This window comes from Lynx canadensis, chromosome C1 (genome assembly GCF_007474595.2).
Source record: "Lynx canadensis isolate LIC74 chromosome C1, mLynCan4.pri.v2, whole genome shotgun sequence".
Taxonomy (NCBI): domain Eukaryota; kingdom Metazoa; phylum Chordata; class Mammalia; order Carnivora; family Felidae; genus Lynx; species Lynx canadensis.
This window is the reverse complement of record NC_044310.1, coordinates 181,789,737-181,811,214: the sequence shown is the minus strand read 5'-3', so window position 1 is coordinate 181,811,214 and position 21,478 is coordinate 181,789,737. Positions and strand designations below refer to the sequence as shown.

The 21,478-nt window shown below is 37.8% G+C and overlaps 2 protein-coding genes across 3 annotated transcripts in view; one reads left to right on the top strand and one right to left on the bottom strand.

Moving 5' to 3' along the window:
- DNAH7 (dynein axonemal heavy chain 7) overlaps window positions 1-13,574 on the top strand; it is a 270,159-nt gene extending 256,585 nt beyond the window's left edge. For both annotated transcript variants that reach the window (XM_030328070.1, XM_030328069.1), the window contains 4 exons: window positions 1,755-1,907; window positions 3,299-3,476; window positions 8,485-8,588; window positions 13,177-13,574. In XM_030328070.1, the coding sequence (XP_030183930.1) occupies window positions 1,755-1,907; window positions 3,299-3,476; window positions 8,485-8,588; window positions 13,177-13,383 (642 nt within the window). In that variant the 3' untranslated portion in view covers window positions 13,384-13,574. The remainder of the gene's footprint in view (window positions 1-1,754; window positions 1,908-3,298; window positions 3,477-8,484; window positions 8,589-13,176) is intronic.
- A 5-nt stretch (window positions 13,575-13,579) lies between these two features.
- The window catches only part of SLC39A10 (solute carrier family 39 member 10), a 41,897-nt gene continuing 33,998 nt past the window's right edge, over window positions 13,580-21,478 (bottom strand). The window contains 1 exon segment of the mRNA XM_030328073.1: window positions 13,580-16,376. Coding sequence (XP_030183933.1) covers window positions 16,218-16,376 — 159 coding nt within the window. The 3' untranslated portion in view covers window positions 13,580-16,217.

Sequence of the window (21,478 nt, the reverse complement as noted above, 5' to 3'; positions counted from 1 at the left end):
ACTGTTGTTTTAGTGGGTTTGGGAAGGAGACAAATGAAATGTGGGTGTTGAACCCATTAGATATACTCTAAAATCTTCTCCATGTTAGTTGGGAGTAAAATTATCACCTATAGAAGAAAGAGAAATGATGACGGCACCTGGCCCAATTGCAAGATCAATGAAGCAATACTTTTCAAGGGCCTTGAAGTTTTAACATCTGTACATCGGTGATTCAAAATGGGATAAGACTGGGGAGACTGGGTGGCTCAGTCAGTTGGGCGTCCGACGTCGGCTCAGGTCATGATCTCGTGGTCTGTGAGTTCGAGCCCCGCGTCGGGCTCTGTGCTGACAGCTCAGAGCCTGCAGCCTGTTTCAGATTCTGTGTCTCCCTCTCTCTCTGACCTTCCCCCATTCATGCTCTGTCTCTCTCTCTCTCAAAAATGAATAAACGTTAATAAATAAATAAATAAATGGGATAAGATTGGGGTGCCTGGCTGGCTCAGTTGGTAGGACATGCCACTCTTGATCTCGGGGATGTGAGTTCAAGCCCCACGTTGGGCAGAGTTTACTTAAGGAACAAAATGGGATAAGATCAATTAGACTTCACAATTGGAATCCAGGATATTTTAACTTTTCCAAGCATTTCATAAGATTTTTCTAATTTTATTTTAATCACTAGTCTTTTCAGAAGGCAGGATAGAGATGTATTAGTTGTCCATTTAACATTTATTTATTTTTGAGGGAGAGAACACACAGCATGAGGAGGGGAGGGGCAGAGAAAGAAGGAGACACAGAATCCCAAGCCAGGCTCCAGGCTGTCAGCACAGACGCCGACATGGGGCTCGAACTCAAGAACTGTGAGATCATGACCTGAGCCAGTTGGACGCTGACTCAACCAACCGAGCCACCCAGGTGCCCCTTAGTTGTCCAGTTAATAGGGTAGTAAAGTAAGTCAAAGTTAGGCTGTGATTTAATAGCTAGTGAGTTGCTAAGTATTAAGACTTTCCAGGGAGGGCAAAAGAGTGAAGGAGGTCAAAAGGTACAAACTTCCAGTTATAAAATAAAAGTCATAGGGATGCAATGTACAGCATAATGACTATTAATACAGTTAATAATACTGTATTGCAAATTTGAAAGTTGCTGAGAGTGAATCTTAAAAGTTCTCATCACAAGAAAAAAAACTGTATGAGGACATCTTAGATTTATTATAATCATTTTACAATATATACAAATATTAAAATCATCATAACTCCTGACTTCTCAAAAACTTTACTAATAGCCAACTGATGACTAGAAGCCTTAGCCATTGTATAGTCAATTAACTTACAATTGTATATTAGATGTATTATATACTGTATTCTTACAACACCTTTCTCCAAAATTTTTCAGTATTTTTAGGCTAATTGGTTCATCTGTGAGTTTTTTCAAACTGTTACAAATCTCCAAAAGTTTTTCCATACATTTATTGAAAAAAATCCATGAGGACCCACACAGTTCCAACCCATGTTGTTCAATGGTCAACTGCATCAGGTTATATGTCAATTATACTTCAATAAGAAAATTTGATTAAAGTTAAAACTGTCAATGTTTTTGTAAGGAATAACTCAGTAGTGACTGCATGACTTACTGGCAGTAAAAGAACATATTCCTCAGTTTCTGCTTATGTGACTCAACTAATCACAATTGTAAATACAGGCGAATTATGAAAAAGGCATTGAAGAAGAGATTGTCCAAAAGCAATGCTATCATTTTAACCAAGGCTAAATGTGTTTCAGGGGCTTGTAGTAATGTCTACAGATCTTGAAGAAGTGGTTAGCAGTATTCTGAATGTCAAAATTCCAGGAATGTGGATGGGTAAATCATACCCAAGCCTTAAACCACTTGGGAGCTATGTAAATGACTTCCTCGCGAGACTAAAATTCTTGCAGGTGAGTTCATCTAAATGATCATACATTGTTTCTTTTGATTTCATTTTCTTCAATCAGGATCCCTGATGCCAGGAGTATGAATGACTCTAGTTTTCTGTGCATCTCAGGCACTAATGACCATTACTCAGTATTGAATATAATTTATGTAACTGTTCCATTCACTGTCAAAATACTAATGTTGGAAGTAGAATCTCTGAAAGTAGGTGTTCATGCTCAATAAACTTAGACATTCAAATCAGTGACACTTGAAGAGGGAAAACAACTGGCTATGTTTATTTTTCCATTAAATACTAAGCATTAAAATAGATTTCTAGAACAGAGCACCTTTGAAAGCCAGAGAAGCTACTAGCAAGAAGCCTGATCTCTTCCTTGTCCAGCATTCTTCCAGGTCATGAAATCACTAGACTGCTGGTTCAGCCCAAGACAATAATAATCTTAATGGCTAACTGCCTTGGAAATGTTGAGTGGGCAGAAGACTGCCTCCTAATTATCTGATAATATTGGTGCTTCACTTCTTATTAACAATTATATTCACTAGAAGTATTGATTAATGTCCTAGATGCTGTACATAATGCATCAAAAACTGCCTGTGAGGAAATTTCTGCAGGGGTAAAATGGCTAAATTTCCCTTCCATAACACAGGTCTTCTGTTATACTAGAGTTGATACTAAAACATTAAGATTGTTCTTGAAAGATGAAGGATCTACCTTGGACTCTAACGGGGAAAAGTTCTTGAAATTCATTAGACTTCTATAACTTACTGTTTAAAGTCAGTACTCAATTACCTTATTAAGATATGATATTTTAAAAAAGATATGATATAAACAAAGTAAATATCTTGATATTTATAAAAATCTTAAGCTCTCACTACCCTGTTTCTTTTGGAAGTTCCTTGTATAATAATGTGTTTCCATGTGTTGGATTTCATTGTATTTTGGTAAAGTAGGTGGGAAAACATCCAAAGGAATAATCTGCTAGACACTAATGACTAGAGAGGAAAAGTGGAAAAAACATTACCAGATGTTATATGGATCTCTTCTATTCAAATATGTAACATGTTCTATGTGCAACATATACTAGATATTCGTTATTGTATGGAGTTTTTGGAAGGAATCACTGAACATGTATAAAGACATTTACTTTTGCCTTTACCCACACTGTGATCCTCTAGCTGGTGCAATGGATATGAAATTGAAGTCAGAACAAACACTGAATAAGTATCTTTTTAAAACCTTGACAGTATAGCTTTTTATTCCTCAAAGTGTTAGCTCATTTATTAATCTACCTAAAAGATAATAAGGGGGAGCATTGGGGAGTAAATTTTATTAAGCAGTGTTGTATTTGAAGTTGAAAGGCTCTAGCCTGAGAACACTTGTGCTTTGACACTGTAGCAATGGTATGAGGTTGGCCCTCCTCCAGTCTTCTGGCTTTCTGGCTTCTTCTTCACCCAAGCCTTCCTGACTGGTGCCCAGCAGAACTATGCCAGGAAACACACCATCCCCATTGATCTTCTTGGGTTTGACTATGAAGTGATGGAAGACAAAGAGTATAAGCATGCTCCAGAAGATGGTAAGTGCAGTGACAGAATGAGTTGGTTTATATCTAGGTACTGAACAAACGCTTAACATTCTTGCTTACTTTGCTCAGCTATTAACATTTTAATCATTGTGTATGTAACTTACTCTCAAATAGTTGAGGAAAAGAAATTCGTATGAACTTGCAACATTCTTCACAATCTGTCATCTTAAAAACAAATCAACAGGGCACCAGTTGGAAGAGCGGAGCGCGCAACTCTTGATCTCGGGGTCATGAGTTTGAGGCCCACATAGGGTGTAGAGATTACTTAAATGAAACTTAAAAAAACAACACATCAACAAAGAATTCCAAGTGTCTTAACATCCACATCCCCTCAGTTACTGTCCCATGTCTCTACTCCCTTTAAAGCAAATTTCTCCAAAGAATTGTCTTTACATACCCTCTCCGGATTCTCACTTCCTATTTTCCACCTACCTTTCATCTCCTCCAATCAACTGATGATCTTTTCAGAGTTAGTAATGACTTCCATATTGACATATCCCATGAAATGAAATCAGTCTTCATCTTAAACTCTTAACAGTCCTTACAAGTTGACAACTTTCTCTTTCTAAGAGACATCCTTCTCCCTTTGTTTCTCCCGATTTTCCTTTTCTCACTGGACACATTCATGCTTCTTTGCTAGCTTTTTCTCCTCTAAAAATTAGAGTTTCTAAGGACTTAATCCTTCTCATACTTTTATTCCTAACACACACAGAATGGGCATATTAAATGCCTGAAGAGTATTTAACAACCTTCTGCCTAGTTTATTGTTCCTTTAATTATATAAGCCTTTTAAAAAAAATACATTCTCTGTACAGCTCGCTATATTACATGCTGTAAAAGATGTCAATAAATAGACGTTTGAGGGGCGCCTGGGTGGCTCAGTCGGTTGAGCGGCCGACTTCGGCTCAGGTCACGATCTCGCGGTCCGTGAGTTCGAGTCCCACGTCGGGCTCTGTGCTGACAGCTCGGAGCCTGGAGCCTGTTTCGGATTCTGTGTCTCCCTCTCTCTGACCCTCCCCCGTTCATGCTCTGTCTCTGTCTCAAAAATAAATAAACGTTAAAAAAAATTAAAAAAAAAATAGACGTTTGAGTTCCTGCACCCTAATAAAGTCAAAATATAGATGAGCAATATACCGTGAAGGATAATTTTGTTCAAACTAAGTAGGAAGGGGGGATAAAGGAGTTTAAACTGGGTAAAAGCAAATCAAAGGAAGGGTATAGAGTTGCTCTGTACCACTGATAGGTGCCAGAAACTGCCCAGCTCTTCACAATAACCCTAGGTTATTAATAGATATTGCTATTATCCCCATTATACTCAGCCAAAACTAAGGCTCAGGAAAGTTAAGTAACTTGCCCAACGTCTCACAGCTAGCAATGGGCAGAGTTAAGCAAACTGCAGGCTGACTCTAATGCTTAGCTAGCTTTCTCTAAGGCCTGCTGTATATTTTTGTAGAAGTAAAAGTTTGAAAACATCATTACATTTCTCAAGGAAAGTTTCTTGAAGAATCTATGATTGATTCCTAAGTATTTAATTCAGATGCAATGTTTTGGTTTTTTTCCCCCTAAATTCTCCTCATCATTATGATAAAAGGCAGGGAAGATGGCATTTGGATTGAAGGCTAGGCAGTATTGGTGTCCCTCAGAGTTAGAGGTTTTTGAGCTCAGCTAAAGAATTGAATTTCTAAAAGCATTGCCTGCAGTTTATAAACTAGTTAATATTTAAGATCAAACTACTGAATTGCCAATCATTATACACTGAACTTAGACATTTTACAAGGTAGTTGGTATTTCTTTTTACAGTGACTTACTAATTTAACTCACAACTGCTTTTATTAAATACATTAAAATCCAAACTTATCTTGAAAACAGTGGAGCAAGCATAAAGTACAACTTAAAGATAAATAAGGACTATTTCATGTCCAAGATCATGCAGTAAAGAATAGTCATCAGTTAAACCATTTTACTGAATACTAAAGTATCAGCCAAGGTTTAATTTATAATAGCTAGTAGATATTAACTAAATCACGCATTTTATTATTTTGCACAAACACACACACATACATTTTTACCAATAAACACAGATATCCACAATTTAGCCTTTTTGTCATTCCTGGCTTTTTCCTTCCAACCTAATTACCAAAACAAAAATAAGGTTCCATGGAATGATTTGGAGCACTAGACTTTTCCCAGGGAACAACTTTCCCATGGGATGCTCATGGGAGGATCCCAGAGCCCATTTGAGAAAAGCTTGGGCTAATTTTTTCCCAGTTTCTTTATCTTTACCACTCCACCAGCCTGTCTTTTTTATACACACTTAAGTGTGCGCCCGTCCCTGCATTCTGGGGCTCACAAAGAAGTGAGCCTATTTACCTATGATTAAATTAAACATAATGAAAAAGGGCACTCTTAAAGTGATTCATAAAGTGGCCACAAAGCCACTGTAAATTCACATAGATTTGGAATCTTACTTTCCAGCTGTACTTGCTAAGATTCCTCTTCTTTGAATTACTAGTCCTAATGGGGGACTCACCAGCGAAGGGCATTACATAGCAGGAAGGGAGGCAGATAATCCTGAAGAGAAGGGCTGAAGAAGCCAGACCTGACTCTGTGTGATGACCACATCTCATGGATGGCAAAAGGTGTGACTCACAGGGTAGGAGCGGCTCTGAATCAGGACCCAGTTAATACCCATCTATCCTTTCAGATCTTGTGTCTTCCATGCGGCCTGTATTGGCTATGAGAAATAAAAATGCGTTTGAATATCCCCATCACATTTCCTATAAAATTGTTACTGGGTTGGAGAAAACTTTATCCTTATTACCACTTTTCTTAGGTGTTGAAATGAACTCTTTTGCTCTGACGTTATCTTTGTTTCCCAAGCGAGGAACAGATCACCTAATTGGTTAAAACCAGAGAATTCCTGGGCTATACTTACATGTCAGTGGGGCAGGGTGTTAAAACAGGTCTTGGACCTGTTTTTTAGCCTCCTCTATTTCCCTATTCCCATCTAGTATTTTTTTTTAACTATTTTTTTAGCTTAATCATTCATTTCTCTATTTTTTTTAAATGTTTATTTTTGAGAGTGTGAGCAGGGGACGGGCAGAGAGGGAGATATAGAATCCAAAGCAGGATCCAGGCTTTGAGCTGTCAGCGGAGACCTATGTGGGGCTCGAACTCACGAACCGCGAGATCATGACCTGAGCTGAAGTTGAAGCTTAACCAACTGAGGCACCCAAGCCCTGCTAATCCCATCTAGTATTGTGGTTGTCCTGCAGGACTTAGATCTGGCTGGAAAGATTAATATATTGGATAGGCTTGCAGAGTGATCTGTCTCTCCCTCAGGCAGGTCTACCCTCCATGTTACTCCAGGCTCAAGATGCATTTTGCAATTCAGGTTTACCAAGTAAAACTTGAAATGTTACTGGACAAGTGCTGTGTCACTTAATAAAATTGACCTTTTATTCCAACCATTCTTTCCATCAGTTAAAACCTAGAGAGGAAAAAGTCTCCCCCCACCCCAATAGCCATCACTGGATTATCCACATGTGGCCTTAAAAATTAAACTGTAGGGGCGCCTGGGTGGCGCAGTCGGTTGAGCATCCGACTTCAGCCAGGTCACGATCTCACGGTCCGTGAGTTCGAGCCCCGCGTCAGGCTCTGGGCTGATGGCTCGGAGCCTGGAGCCTGTTTCCGATTCTGTGTCTCCCTCTCTCTCTGCCCCTCCCCCGTTCATGCTCTGTCTCTCTCTGTCCCAAAAATAAACGTTGAAAAAAAAAATTAAAAAAAAAATTAAACTGTAATTAAAATGAAAATTCAGTCCCTCAGTCACATTAGCCATGTTTCAGGTGTTTAATAGTCAGTGGCTACCATATTGGAAACACAGAGAATACTTCTATCATTACAAAAAGTCCTGTTGGACAACACGGTCCAAGTGGACTTTTATATACTATTTTACAAAGTGCTTTCACCAACGTTAACTGATTTGACTCTGTCTACCTTGTAGAGGTGTTAAAGTAGGCATTATTGTTTTACAAATGTTTTGCAGTTGTTCTCAGATGACTAAACAGGTCTAAAGTTAAATGAATTGCTCAAGGTCACACACAAAAATTAGGAACAAAGACCTCAGTCTCTCTAGGTGCCACGTTGCTTCCTTCCCATCTGTGCAACCATTATAATGAGTGTTTCCATGTGTATATACCTATATTCAAATCCTGAGGTTTTACACCAAAAGGACGGTCTGACAACTGATAGGAGTTTCAGTGATTTCCTCATTTGTGCTCTTTCATTAGCATACATTTTAGAGGGAACTCCTCTCCATGTGTTCTCTCATACATACTAAGGAGAGGTCTGGGAATGAGAATAAATCCTAGAAGGAAAGGAGAAAATTAACTTTCCTGATATTAGAGGTCTGTGCAAGAGTATTTTGCTCAGGTGCTGCCTAGAAGTCACTGGATCCCTACAATTACAGTAAGAGCTTTTCTTGCAGATTTCATGGCCTCTAACATTATAATCACTGGCCAATTGACAGTATAAATTTGATGGGGACACCTGGGTGGCTCAGTCGGTTAAGGTTCTGACTCTTGATTTTGACTCAGGTCATGATCTCACAGTTCATGGGTTCGAGCCCTGCGTCGGGTTCTGTGCTGACAGCTCAGAGCCTGAAGCCTATTTCAGATTCTGTGTCTCCCTCTCTCTCTACCCCTTCCCTGCTCGTGCTTTGTCTCTCTCAAAAATAAACGTTAAAAAATTATCTTTAAATAAAATTCCTTTTGTTTTATCCTCATCTTATCTTACTATTGAATTAACTAGGCAAAATATATTCTTAGAATATGGATGTTAAGACAAAGCACTCAGAATATTGCTTGCTTTTACTTTACAACAAGCCTTAGGGTGCTGCCCTAGTATCATCTGCAGAGTACACACTAATAGGAATTTCAGATTCAAGTTAATCAATATGCACATTTAAACAGCTGTATTAACCTGCTTCTTTTATATTTAGGTGTTTTCATTTATGGATTATTTCTGGATGGAGCTTCCTGGAATAGAAAGATCAAGAAACTTGCAGAATCCCATCCCAAAATTCTTTATGATACAGTGCCTGTGGTTAGTACTTGATATCCTAATATTGGGGGGGAGCACTATTTTACACACACACACACACACACACACAGTCAATTCTCATTTATAGTAATTACATTTTATAAAGTTCCTACCAACACTGAATTAGTGAATGTGAAACCATAGCTCCTAGGAGAAATACAAAGTTAAGTTTCTAATGATCCTCTGATCACATTTTTAACTGATCAAGACATGACATTGTTTTGCATTTGTTTAAAAATGCTTAATATATACTGTTGATTCATTAACATTGAACTCACGAACAACAACACTGTAACTCATGCCTGAACAAAGTCTCCAGTTATTTTCTCCCTAATGCCTATCACAGCCTTCTTGCACTTAGGAACACTAGATAGCACCTGGACACTAGGCTTAGGGGCCATTTTAAACAGAGAGACACCACCACCACCACCAATAACAAAATGCAAAAGACCTGGCATTAAATAAACTGTTAAAAGGAAACTTATTTACAAGAGGTGAAATAGAAAAGCAGAATGTCAACAGACTCAAACTCAGCTGGGAACCTGTTTGGTGACTCACATTTTTTTGAGGCTCTGAGCATGCCTGTGAATGATCATAAAACAGAGTATTGATTTTAGGGTGATGAATAAATTTTAGCAATAATGAAATTTGCACAGAATCCAGGAAGAATGAGGATTGACTATATATGTATCCACATACAAATACATGCATATTTGTATTGTATATATACCTTGACTTAAAAATGAAACCTGCAGACTAAAAGGTTAGTATATGAAAATCATCCACATAAAAACTTAAGTTTCCTAGGAACCTATCTTCAGCATGGGCCAACTAAGCTATGTAAGATATTGTTTCCATCTGTTACTGCATCATGAGAAAATGACAGGACAGATTTTCACACACTTCAAAAGGTCAGTCTGGGATGGTGTAATAAAATATGGGCTCTGGATTTACACGGACTATTTGTGGGACATTGGGAACAGCTTAGCGACAGGCAAACATCCCTCAGAGCAGCTCTACCAGGTACAGTGAGGGACCAGCGTAGAGCCAATTGCAACAAACCCTGCCACATATGCTATTAGGTATGGGCAGAGAGTTTCAAATATGAGACCGAAATTCAAAGTCACAGGGCAATTGTTTGTAATTTTAGGAGTTGATTGGAATCGAACATTTTTCTATTACATGAAAAACTCTTTTAAGGTAGCTTACAATGAATACAAAAGGGATTTATACATGGATGATCTCCAGAATAAGGAAGTCACTTAGGGAGAAAAATTCTCATTAAGAAAATGCGTTCTTGGCTGAAATGAATACACTCACCTTGAGTCCTTAAATTTAACTATATACGAAAAAACTGCTTGATGGATTCCACAATAATGTGGGCAAAATATAGACTAGCATCCACACTAACTCCCTCATATATTTATTTTGACCTGAGAAACCTTTTTAAAAGAGGCTGTGAACAGTGGGGCTGTCATGCCATGTCCTCTCAAGCATTGCTGCTGCTGTTACTGGGAAAAGGAACTCAATTAGATTTTGAAACAGAACACTATTTCATCATTATGAACATAGTTTGTTCTTTACTCTTCTATTCAGAGAGGTTTTTATCTTTTTTTTTTTTTTTTTGAGATTGGTTAGGTTTAACAGTGCTTAACATTCTAGAAACTTGGCTAATGACTTTCTAAAAATAATGTAGGTATATTATAGTTATAAAGAAATGCAGGTAGGTTTTAAACAGCACAATGGGATGCCTGAGTAGTTCAGCTACCTGGTTTAGCATCCAACTCGATTTCGGCTCAGGTCATGATCTCATGGTTCCTGAAATCGAGCCCCACGTTAGGCTCTGTGCTGACAGTAGGAAGCCTGCTTGGGATTCTCTCCTCCTCTCTCCCCCTGCCCTGCTTGTGTGTGCACTTGTGTGCTAAGTAAACTTTAAAAAAATTGTTAAGAAAATGAACAGCACAATATACATTATAACCCCTTTAAAACAGTCACCTAAAATGGGGAGGCCATCTAGTTCTAGAATAACTGACAAAATCCTTTCAGAATTTTCTGCTATATGTTTATAGCAGCACTATCAACAATAGCCAAGCTATGGGAAGAGCCCAAGTGTCCATTGACTGATGAACGGATAAAGAAGATGTGGTATGTATGCACAACAGAATATTACTCAGCCATCAAAAACAATGTAATCTTGCTATTTGTGATGACACGGAGCTCGAGTGTATTATGTGAAGCAAAATAAGTCAGAGAAAGACAAATACCATATGATTTCATTCACAAGTGGAATTTAAGAAACAAAACAGATGAACATATAGTATGGGAAAAAGAGGGAAGCAAACCATGAGACTCTCTTAATGATAGAGAACAAACTGAGGATTGCTGAAAGGGAGGTAGGCAGGGGATGGATGAACCGGGTGATGGGTATTAAGGAGGGCACTTGTTATGATGAGCACTGGGTGCTCACTAAATTCTGCTCCTAAATCACTAAATTTTACTCCTGAAACCAGTATTACACTATATGTTAAACTAGAATTTAAATAAAAACTTAGAAGAAAAAGAATTTTTGGGGAATGGCCTTTATTAAATTAATACAGTGACACGAGTTTAAGTATCAATGGTGATGGTTCTCTCTGAAAGTATGTATGATTTTGTTGTTACTGTAAATGCCAAAAGTCATCCCGCAGAGAAGTATGGTGAAGAAGTGAGGAATACATTGATAACACATGTTTTCTGACAGGTGAAATAACTATTTTTTCTCATAGGCTCTGAAGGTAGTTCTGAAAGCACTAAGAAAAAAATCTTTTGAGCAAAATACCTAGGAATAAATTTTGACCAAAGAAATCGAAAATGACACAAATGGGAAGACAGTTCATGCTCATGGTTTGGAAGAATAGTTAAAATGCCCTACTACCCAAAGCCATCTATAGATTTAATGCAATCCCTATCAAAATACCAACAACATTTATCACAGAATGCCAAAATTTGTATGGAACCACAAAACACCTTGAACAGCCAAAGCAATCTTGAGAAAAAAGAACAAAGCTGAATGTATTAAAATTCCAGATTGTAAAATATACTACAAAGCCACAGTAATCAAAAGAGTATGGTACTGGCACAAAAACAGACAAATGGACCAATGGAACAGAAAGAACTCAGAAATAAATCTACACTTATATGACCAATTAATCTACAACGAAGGAGGCAAGAATAGATAATGGGGAAAAGACAATCTCTTCAAAAAATGATGCTGAGAAAAAGCTGGACAGCTACTTGCAAAAGAATGAAACTGGGCCATTTTCTTACACCATACACAAAATAAATCCAAAATGGATTCAAGACCAAAATGTGGGACCCCAAAATAATAAAATGCCTATAAGAAAACATAGGCAGTAATCTCCTTCACAGTGGTTTTAGCAATATTTTCTAGATAGGTCTCCTGAGGCAAGGGAAACAAAAGCAAACATAAATTATTGGGACGATAAAAGGCTTTTGCATAGAGAAGGAAACCAACAAAAAAAGGCAACCTACTGAATAGGGGAAGATATTTGCAAATGATTACATCCAGTAAAGGGTTAATATCTAAAATATATAAAGAACTTCTATAACTCAAGACTGAAAAAAAAAAAAAAAAAAAAGAAATGGGCAGAGGACCTGAATAGTTTTCCAAAGAGAACCTACAGGTGGTAAACATATGAAAAGACACTCTACGTCACTAATCATCAGGGAAATGCAAATGAAACCGCAATGAGGGATCACTTGATACCTGTCAGAATTGCCAGAATCAAAAAGAAACAGGTGTTAGTGAAGACGTGGAAGAAAAGGAACCCTCGTACACTGTTGGTAGGAATGCAGACTGGTGCAGCCATTATGGAAAACAGTATGGAGGTTCCTCATATATATGTGTGTGTGTGTATGTGTACATGTATATTATATATACATAACATACAGAATAGAATATTATTCAGCCATAAAAAAGAATGAGACCTTGCCATTTACAGCAACATGAATGGACCTAGAAGGTATATCAGGGAAAGACAAATACCATATGATTTCACTCATGTGGAATCTTAAACAAATGAACAAAGAAACCAAGACAAAGAAAAAAAAAAAAAAAAAGACCAGACTCTTAAATACAGAGAGCAAGTTGGTGGTTGCTAGAGGAGAGGTGTGCTGGCAGGGGGGATGTGGGTGAAATAAAGAGGAATAAGAGGTACAAACTTCCAGTTATAAAATAAATGTGGAGATGAGAACACCCCGTTATGTGAAAACACACCCATATGGTGAGTACAGTCAGTCAGTGACACTGGGGGAAGTATACTTACTTGGTGAGCACTGAGTGATGGTACAGAATTGTCAAATCATTATGTTGTATACCTGAAACTAATACAACACTGTTAATTATACTTGTTATAAAAAATGCTAAAACAACTGCAAATTAAATACCTTGAGAATGGAAGCACTGCTAACAAAAGATCTATTTGGGCCATAGAAATTTGCAGATATAGAACTAACTTAACAATACCCTGCTATTAGGTTCAAATGTAAATATCAACACTGTTGACGTGAAGTTTTATGCATTTTCTTCCAGATGTGGCTAAAGCCCTGCAAGAGGGTAGACATACCAGAACGACCGAGTTATGTTGCTCCATTGTATAAGACAAGTGAGCGGAGAGGAACATTATCCACCACTGGACATTCTACAAATTTTGTGATTGCCATGACTCTTCCCTCGGATCAACCCATGGAGCACTGGATTGGACGGGGTGTAGCATTATTATGTCAACTTAATTCATAATCAGAAGATACCATTTCCGTGTTCCAACTTCTTGTTGGATGGTAGAATAGAAAATAAAGCAGTTTGGTTTAAGTCAATTTCACTAAAGCTGTATAAATTAGAAATTTATGTGCAAATGCCGTTTATATTTAAAATGACTCATGCTTCAGTGTAAGGAAATGTTCTGAAATAAGACTAAAGAAAACACACTGGTATATTTGCTCTTTTTGAATAACTTTATTTTGGGAGAGTTCCATAAGCATTAGGAACATACATAAAATGACACACCACTGTTGACAATGAAAAAAACAGCATTTGATCATTTCCAGCTTTATAAATTTTTTTTAAAAATGATTCAGTTACAACAACAAAAAAAGGTTTAGATATTTTAGCAAGTATCACCTTGCAGGACCATAATCATATTTAAGCCACTGACTTACTGTTAATGGAAAAAATTCACACTGCATCTAGTTACTATTGTATTTCTACGCATAATCACAGCTGATTGAATGCAATGTGATATACACCAAAATTCATATGGATGTCACACAGTGACAGCATTGTACAAGTAACATTAACAACCTCCAACAAACACATGTTAAATTAGACTGGTCAAGCTCAATGGAATGTTGGAGCCGAACAGAAATGTAGTGGAATTCAGATTGTCTGGTCAGACTTGAAACTATACATCAGAATGACATGAAAACTAAATACTGGTGGAACCCTAACAAAATACTAGCAGCAACTGTTACAGCCCTCTTAACAGGTTTTAAAAAAATCTAGCAAATGAAGATAATGTAATACCATTTTTTGAGAGAATATAAAACTTTATATACTTCAGCAGAACCTGTTTGTTTTCAACCAGACCTTTAAGACGGGGAGTATATTCCAACTGTTGCTTTTCATAAAAGTTTTAAAATTAAGCAGATTTAATGCCGGAATGCAGAATCTTCCTTGGGTATAAAAATGCAAAAATGAATTATATATCTTGGTTCAGAAAGCAAGATATTTTAATCACTCGAAGTTGGCAGTACTAAATAAAATAACAGCACCTTTTACTAGGTTGCTTGAAGGGCCAAGCAATGAGATGAAGGCTGTCCTAATTCAGTGCCCAATGCTGAAGATATTCTATGTTAAAAAAAAACAAAACAGAAAACCAAAACCTACTTATTACAGGAGGCCATGAGAAAAGCCAGAAATAATTTTTCAAATTCAGGCACAAATTAAGGAAATAACACCTAAGCTTCCTCGCTCACAGCATAAAGAAGAAACACTGGCAATACTCTTAATACCTGGAAACATGTGCTGCTCTCGAAGTTTTATTTTTTTGTTTAAAGTTCATGAAGTAAGAGGAAAGGGGCTGAGGAAAAGGAGGAGGAAATGAAAACATGGTAAATGGAATGGAAAGAGTTTGGCTCTTAAATATTTGAACAGTAAGATTTTTAAAGCAGCCGCACTGGTAGCCAAGCAGATTAAAACCAAGCTGCCTGCACATAGTTCAAATACAGTTTACCTGGCATGAAAGAAGGCGTGTGGCACAAGACGTCAACAGAAAGCTACATGCAATGTGACTAGTACTACAAATTACTGGGTCAAAATTCAGGATAAACACGGCTCGCACTTCTCACAAATCACTCAATTATGGTAGAACAGGGCATCTATAAAAGAGACCAACCCCTATCAGGCACCAACAGCGTATCTTGGCACAAAATGATTAAGTGATTTTAGCGGAGTTATTTAAGTGTATCTCCCAAGTCACTCGGTACCATGCTAGCTATGGTATCGATGGAGATTTTCCTCATAACCATTTTAATGGACATACAGATTAGGATATGGTAAACGTGGATTTTCTGCCTTACCTCACTGCCAGTCACAGCATGTGCTCTAGGTTCCAAAGCCAAGCTGGTAAAGCAATGCATACATTTAGAACTTAAATTTCCCAAATAACTAGTTAGTACTGTTAAAGTAGCAGAACTGAATATTTAGATCATGTTTGGGTTCTTCTTTGTTCTGATATTTCCTAGAGGGTTACACTTTGAATGAAAAAAACATTTTACCACATGCTCCAACTCCCTACCCCCACCAAAAATCCCAAAACAAAATTAAAGTTTGAAAGAAAAAACACCCAAACACCAAGTATAATATTAATACGAAGAACCATTATGAATCTTTCGTTAAACTGAAGCTCACACAAACATACAATCACAGATTTCAGTAGTTTAGGCTGCAAGTTTAAACACTATGCCAATATATACAAAAATAGTAACTCTAGATTCAAGAATAAGGGCTTTTCCCAATGCTAAATTCATACTCTAATGCAGCCTGAGCCTTCCTCTAGTTCCTATAGCCTACCTAATGCAGTTTCAAAACTGTATCAAGTTGATCCCCATTACCTTATGTATATATGTAACTGAATTAAAGGATGCTACAATTCATTTTTAGCACAAAGAAAAGTCTGCCCGAAGTCCATTTAAAATATTTTTAAAGTTTAAATGATTTTTTTGGTTCAATTTCTATTTCTGCATAGCCACAGAAGTTTCTACTACCAAAGAGACTACTTTAGTGTTTTATATGATTATTCTTTTAAAAGTCTTAAACCTATATCAACATTGGTTCATGGAGTCCCATTTTCTCCTTTCTTTATCACAAGCTTTGTATTTTTAAAAGACCCCTTCACACAGGGAAAAGCAGTACTGAGCACCAACCAGTCTTCTGTGGTTAGGCTCAGATCTATGGAACTTGTAAGTAGTGCAAGCCACTGACTTTTCTTTGAGCAAAATGTGCGCACAGCACTAGGAACAGCTGCACAGCTGCATGGGAACATTCTCGTAATCCACAATGGTGACTGGGAATGGTTAAAACTGGAGGTCAAACACAATTTTGTCTTCATAGAGGGCAATCACCAGCATGATGGCAAATCCAAACAGCAATCCTAAATTCTGAAGAATGAATTGCCCCACTGGACAAAAGCCATGTTCTTCATTGTCACCATCACCATGCAACATTTCTGGAAGCTGGAAAAAACGAAAACAAAACAAAACAGATACTTACAAGCAATTTTGTAATAATATTCTCAACTTTTTAAAACATTCTTCTAGTTTAAACTAATGGATAAAGCACAACTACAAATAAATTATTCTATTCAACATAATGCTATCTGTAACACAGATTTCACTCAAGCACTGACAAAGTTCATGCTCTAGCTGTGTAGTAAGTAAATACGAAATCTGTTCCCTCCTAAATCCCAAACGAATGCACATAATATGCGCATTGGTCATTTTTTAAAGTCACCATCCATCGACCTTGTCACTTCTGGCATTTACTTTATGCTGAAGGATAAGACAACTTATTATTGCCAATAAAATTCTCCAAAAGAACACCACATTTCCCACATTTGCTGATCTTAAACTCACTGAGAACGTAATATTCTTTGGGGGGGATATCTAATTCAAAACTGTTTCATTTCTTCACCCTTTCCTTTAAAATTCTCATATTCAACTGCTGACAGCAAGGACAGACATTTACAGATGATACCTAACTGGCATCTCTATGCCCTTTGGCCACTATTTTCCTTCCCATAATAGAGAAAATAGTCTATCAAACCTATCCAGCAGAACCGCTCCCCAAGTTATACATGCTGCCTTCACAGTATACTCTAGGACAAAATTTCAAAAACCTGAAAGTTTCCAATACTTTTAAAGGCACAGCTCACTGAAGTTTATAGTCTTGACTTCTAAAGCATAAGCATATACCATTACATTTAAGAATAATCCATAGTTCGAAGCATAAATCTTAAGTTTTTATTTAAGTAAATATGACTTGTTAAAGAGATGTACATTATTATAAGCATAGTCTTTCCTCCCACACCTAGTCAAAATTGTGCGAGAATAGCTACTTCTACTTTTTACTTCCACTCTTTCTGTGTATTGTTTTTCAAGTTTGCAATGAGTATCGTCAGATGATAATGAGATGCTACTCTCTTAGACACTAAGCTTTACTCCAAACAATACCTTGGTGCTTTGGGTTTAGGGAGGAGAAATGTATTTTTTCTGTTTAATGTTTATTTATTTTTGAGAGAGAGAGAGAGAGAGAGAGAGAGAGAGAGAGAATGAATGAATATGCGTGTGAGTAGGGAAGGGCCAGAGAGAGATAGAGACACAGAATCTGAAGCAAGCTCCAGGCTTCGAGCTGTCAGCATAGAGCCCGATATGCGGCCTGAACTCACCAACAATGAGATCATGACCTGAGCCGAAGTCGGATGCCCAACCGACTGAGCCGCCCAGGCGCCCCAAGGAGAAATGTAGTATTAAGAACATAATGCCTGTCTAGGAAGAAACACCATTATTCATTATTAAATAATGAGTACAATTAATCCAACTACCGTATCCGACACTGCTACAGTATATTTAACAGTCTCCTGAGGATCCTATTTAAGAATGACTTCATGCTGATCATCTATTTTGTTCCCAACTCTATGGCAGCAGTGTGGAGGCTACTGTTCTTTTCCAGCAGAGTAGAGTAATTGTGACAGAAACTACTACAAACAGAATAGCTGATGAACTGTGACAGAGACTGTATGGTCTACAAAGCCTAAATATTTACTATCTGTCCCTTTACAGAATATTTGCCAAACTCTAGATTCAGACTAAACCAGGCAATTTCCAAACTCATGGTTCTAGTAAAAAGACTATTTTTTATTATATCTTTTCTCCTTTCCTCAAGTTTTTATTAAGACAAAAACTTTTAATTCTGGCTTAACATTTAAGCATATGTAATATACAGGACTTTTCTCAGAAACACCCCGTCCAGATAGGTACACATACCAGCCAGAAGAGGCACTATGCCTTCCCCACATTCAATTCAATCCTGAATACCCACACCCATGTCTGTTGATCATAAGCACAGCAAAAGCCAGCCAGTATCTACTGGTATGGCCCTACAACAACGCTTCCAAACTGGTTGATAAACAGCTGCTATCCAAAGGCCCTTAAAACCAGATGGGCGCTTATACCTGGATACCCTAAAGGTACCTCAAACCAAAATTTCTGGTACTGTTGCTATCATACTGAATTATTGTAAATGAATACAAACTTCCTCCCTATAGTCAAAGTGGTCTAAAACAAAAATGTGATGTCATTGTTGCTTAACTCTGTAATGGCTCCTCAAAATTTATAATTAAAAATTTATAAAATTTACACTAAATTCTCTTTTATAGCACTGTGTGTTGTAGGACTGTCGTGATCTGGCCAACATCTGATGACTATGGATGTAATTTTTTAATCCATCTTTTTCCATTTAACATTAGGAAAAAAATAATTTCAGTGTTATTAAAATCCTAAAATATATGTGGATAGTTTTCCCTCTTGGACACTTAGGGTATTTCCAATATAACTGTAACATTGTAAATGCTACTGCAAAAAACACTTTAATACAGTTTTTTGTTTGCTTGCTTGTTGTAATAGCAATAGTCATGATGCGTTATTTTCTCTAAAATACAGTCCCAGGAGGAGACTCACTAGTCAAAGGAACGATGCTATTCATTATTCTGCTTTCTCATATGACCCTTTCTCTTGCTTCTAATAAACTATTCAACAGTTTTTAAGACTCAGCTCATATCTCCCATTCCAGAGAAACTTCCCTAATTTTATTTCCCAATTTTTTAGCCAACCTAGTTTTCTCCTTCATTAGACTCTAAATCCTTCCTGGAAAGATTCTCATTTTTTATATATATATATATATATCTTTAGGTTCCTAGTATAAGAATTAGCTCATTTTTCATTCAACTAATTGTGAACTACTTTTCTAGCAGTAAACGAAATACTACCAAAAATGCTTGCTGTCTCAGAATGGGTATCCATGTGGGGCCCATAAGGAACTCAATAAATAAGTAAAATGTTTAGTGTATTATTTATAGATCAAGATCTAAGTCCAAAGGAGAAAAAAAGTAGGGACAGAATGTGTAAAATGTTGGGGTAGCGGTTGAAATTTTAGATGGGATGCCTCACAAGGAGGGAGAAAGCTAGCCCGAAGAATGTCCACAGGCAAAATATTCCACATAGAGCGATCAGCAAGAGCCAGGCCCCTACGGCAGAGTGTGCCTCCTGGGGAAAAGGAGAAGATGAGGTATAGTTCAAGAAATTAGAGAGGGAGAGGGAGAGGGAGAGGAAATGCACAGGAGCCACTGAAGAGTTTGAAGCACACAAGCGACGTGACTGTTAACCCAGAATGTCGTGGACAGGGCAACAGCAGGGCAAAAGCAGGGAGAAAGTTAAAGAGAAGATGGTGGTGGCTTGAAGGAGCATGGTGGCCACAGAGGTGGTTAGTGGGTGGAGCCCTCCCAAGACGAGCCAGAGGTAGGGTGGACAGAGAGACTTGAGTCAAAGAATGATAGTCAGGGTTTTGATCTGAGCAACCAGAAGAATGGAATCATCATGTATGACAGAGAATCCCTACAGGAGTTGCTGGTTCAAGAAGTTAAGGCTGGCAGATCTCCAGAGCTGTGATCTGAACATAATCAGCTTGTACTTCTGTTCAGAGAGTCAGGGAAGCAGGTAGATAGATTAACTGAGTTAAGGAAAAAGTCTGCTAAAGATGTAAACATAGGAATTACCAGTCAATAAAAATTTAAAGCCGTGAGACTAAATGGAATTACCTAGAGGGCTTTCACCCACAGTTACAGGTAAGGGAGAAGAGAATCAGAAAACAAATTGAGAAAGAAAGGCCGGGAAGGTGGTAAGCCAGGAGATGGTGATGGCAGGAAAGCATTTCAAAGAGAAGAGAATGAGCAACTGCGAAATACTGCTGAACAGAGATGGGATGGGGTGAATGACCACTGGACTCAGCAACATCGTGGTCGACTGCCAGATAACAATCTGGCACAGCAGTCAGGGAGAATACCTGATATGGCCAAACTCAAGAGAGATGAGAATCAAAAATTAAGAAAGCGTAATTTGCTCTGTAAGGGAAGAAAATGGTGGTTGAGGACTAAAATAGAAACTAGAGTTAAGAAAGTCCTCTCTCCTACTTTTTGAAGTGAGGAGTACACGAGGTTTACGTGCTTGTAGGAATGACCCAGCAGAGAGGGGAAAATGACCAACACGAGAGAGAATTTGGGAGAATTTCAGGAAGTTAGTGAAAAGAGGACAAGTTCTAGGGAGCGGTTTTAAGAAGCTGACCTCTTTGAGGAACACAGAGATTCCTCCAGTGTAATAGGAAAGGGAGTAAACGAACGGATACAGGCAGATGAGTAAAAATGGTAATGGGAACCTGTGGCAGGTTGTCTCAATGGCTTCAGGGTTCTCCATGAAACAGGAAGTAAGGTAATTAGCTGAGCATGGGGACAAGAAATGAGGTGTTAGAGTCTATGAAAAGATAGGGAAGTGGTGAACTGTAGGTACAGAGCGTCAACATTTTTTTAATGTTTTTATTTTTGAGAGAGAAAGAGAGAGAGCACGCATGTGCATGCACAAGTGGGGGAGGGGCAGAGAGAGAGGGAGACACAGAATCTGAAGCAGGCTCCAGGCTCTGAGCTGTCAGCACAGAGCCCAACACGGGGCTCAAACCTGTGAACCATGAGATCATAACCTGAGCTGAAGTTGGATGCTTAACCGACTGAGCCACCCAGGCACCCTGTAAACAGTTTTTCTTTTCTTTTGTTGATACTTTCTAAATTTTCTATTATAAATAGGCATTAATTCTATCATTAAAAATTCAGGTTATATGATTTTGAAATGAGACCATCTACTAGATCCTACCAGGAAGAAAAGTGAACATAATGTTTGAAAACAAAAAGTAGGGGCACCTGGGTGGTTCAGTTTGTTAAGCGTCCTACTCTTGATCTTGGCTCAGGCCATGATCTAACGGTTCGTGAGATCGAGCCCCACTTTGGGCTATGTGCTGACAGTGCAGACCCTGATTGGGATTCTCTCTCCCTCTCAAAATAAATAAACAAACTTAAAAAAAAAGTAATTAAACTGCTAGTTCTGCAAATACACTACCTAACATATTTAAGATATAAAGGTAAAATTAAAACTATTTGCTAGTGTTTAGATTTATTAACTTTAAAGTTAGAAAAAATGAAAATTACACAAATCCCTAGGAAAATATACCATTTTCT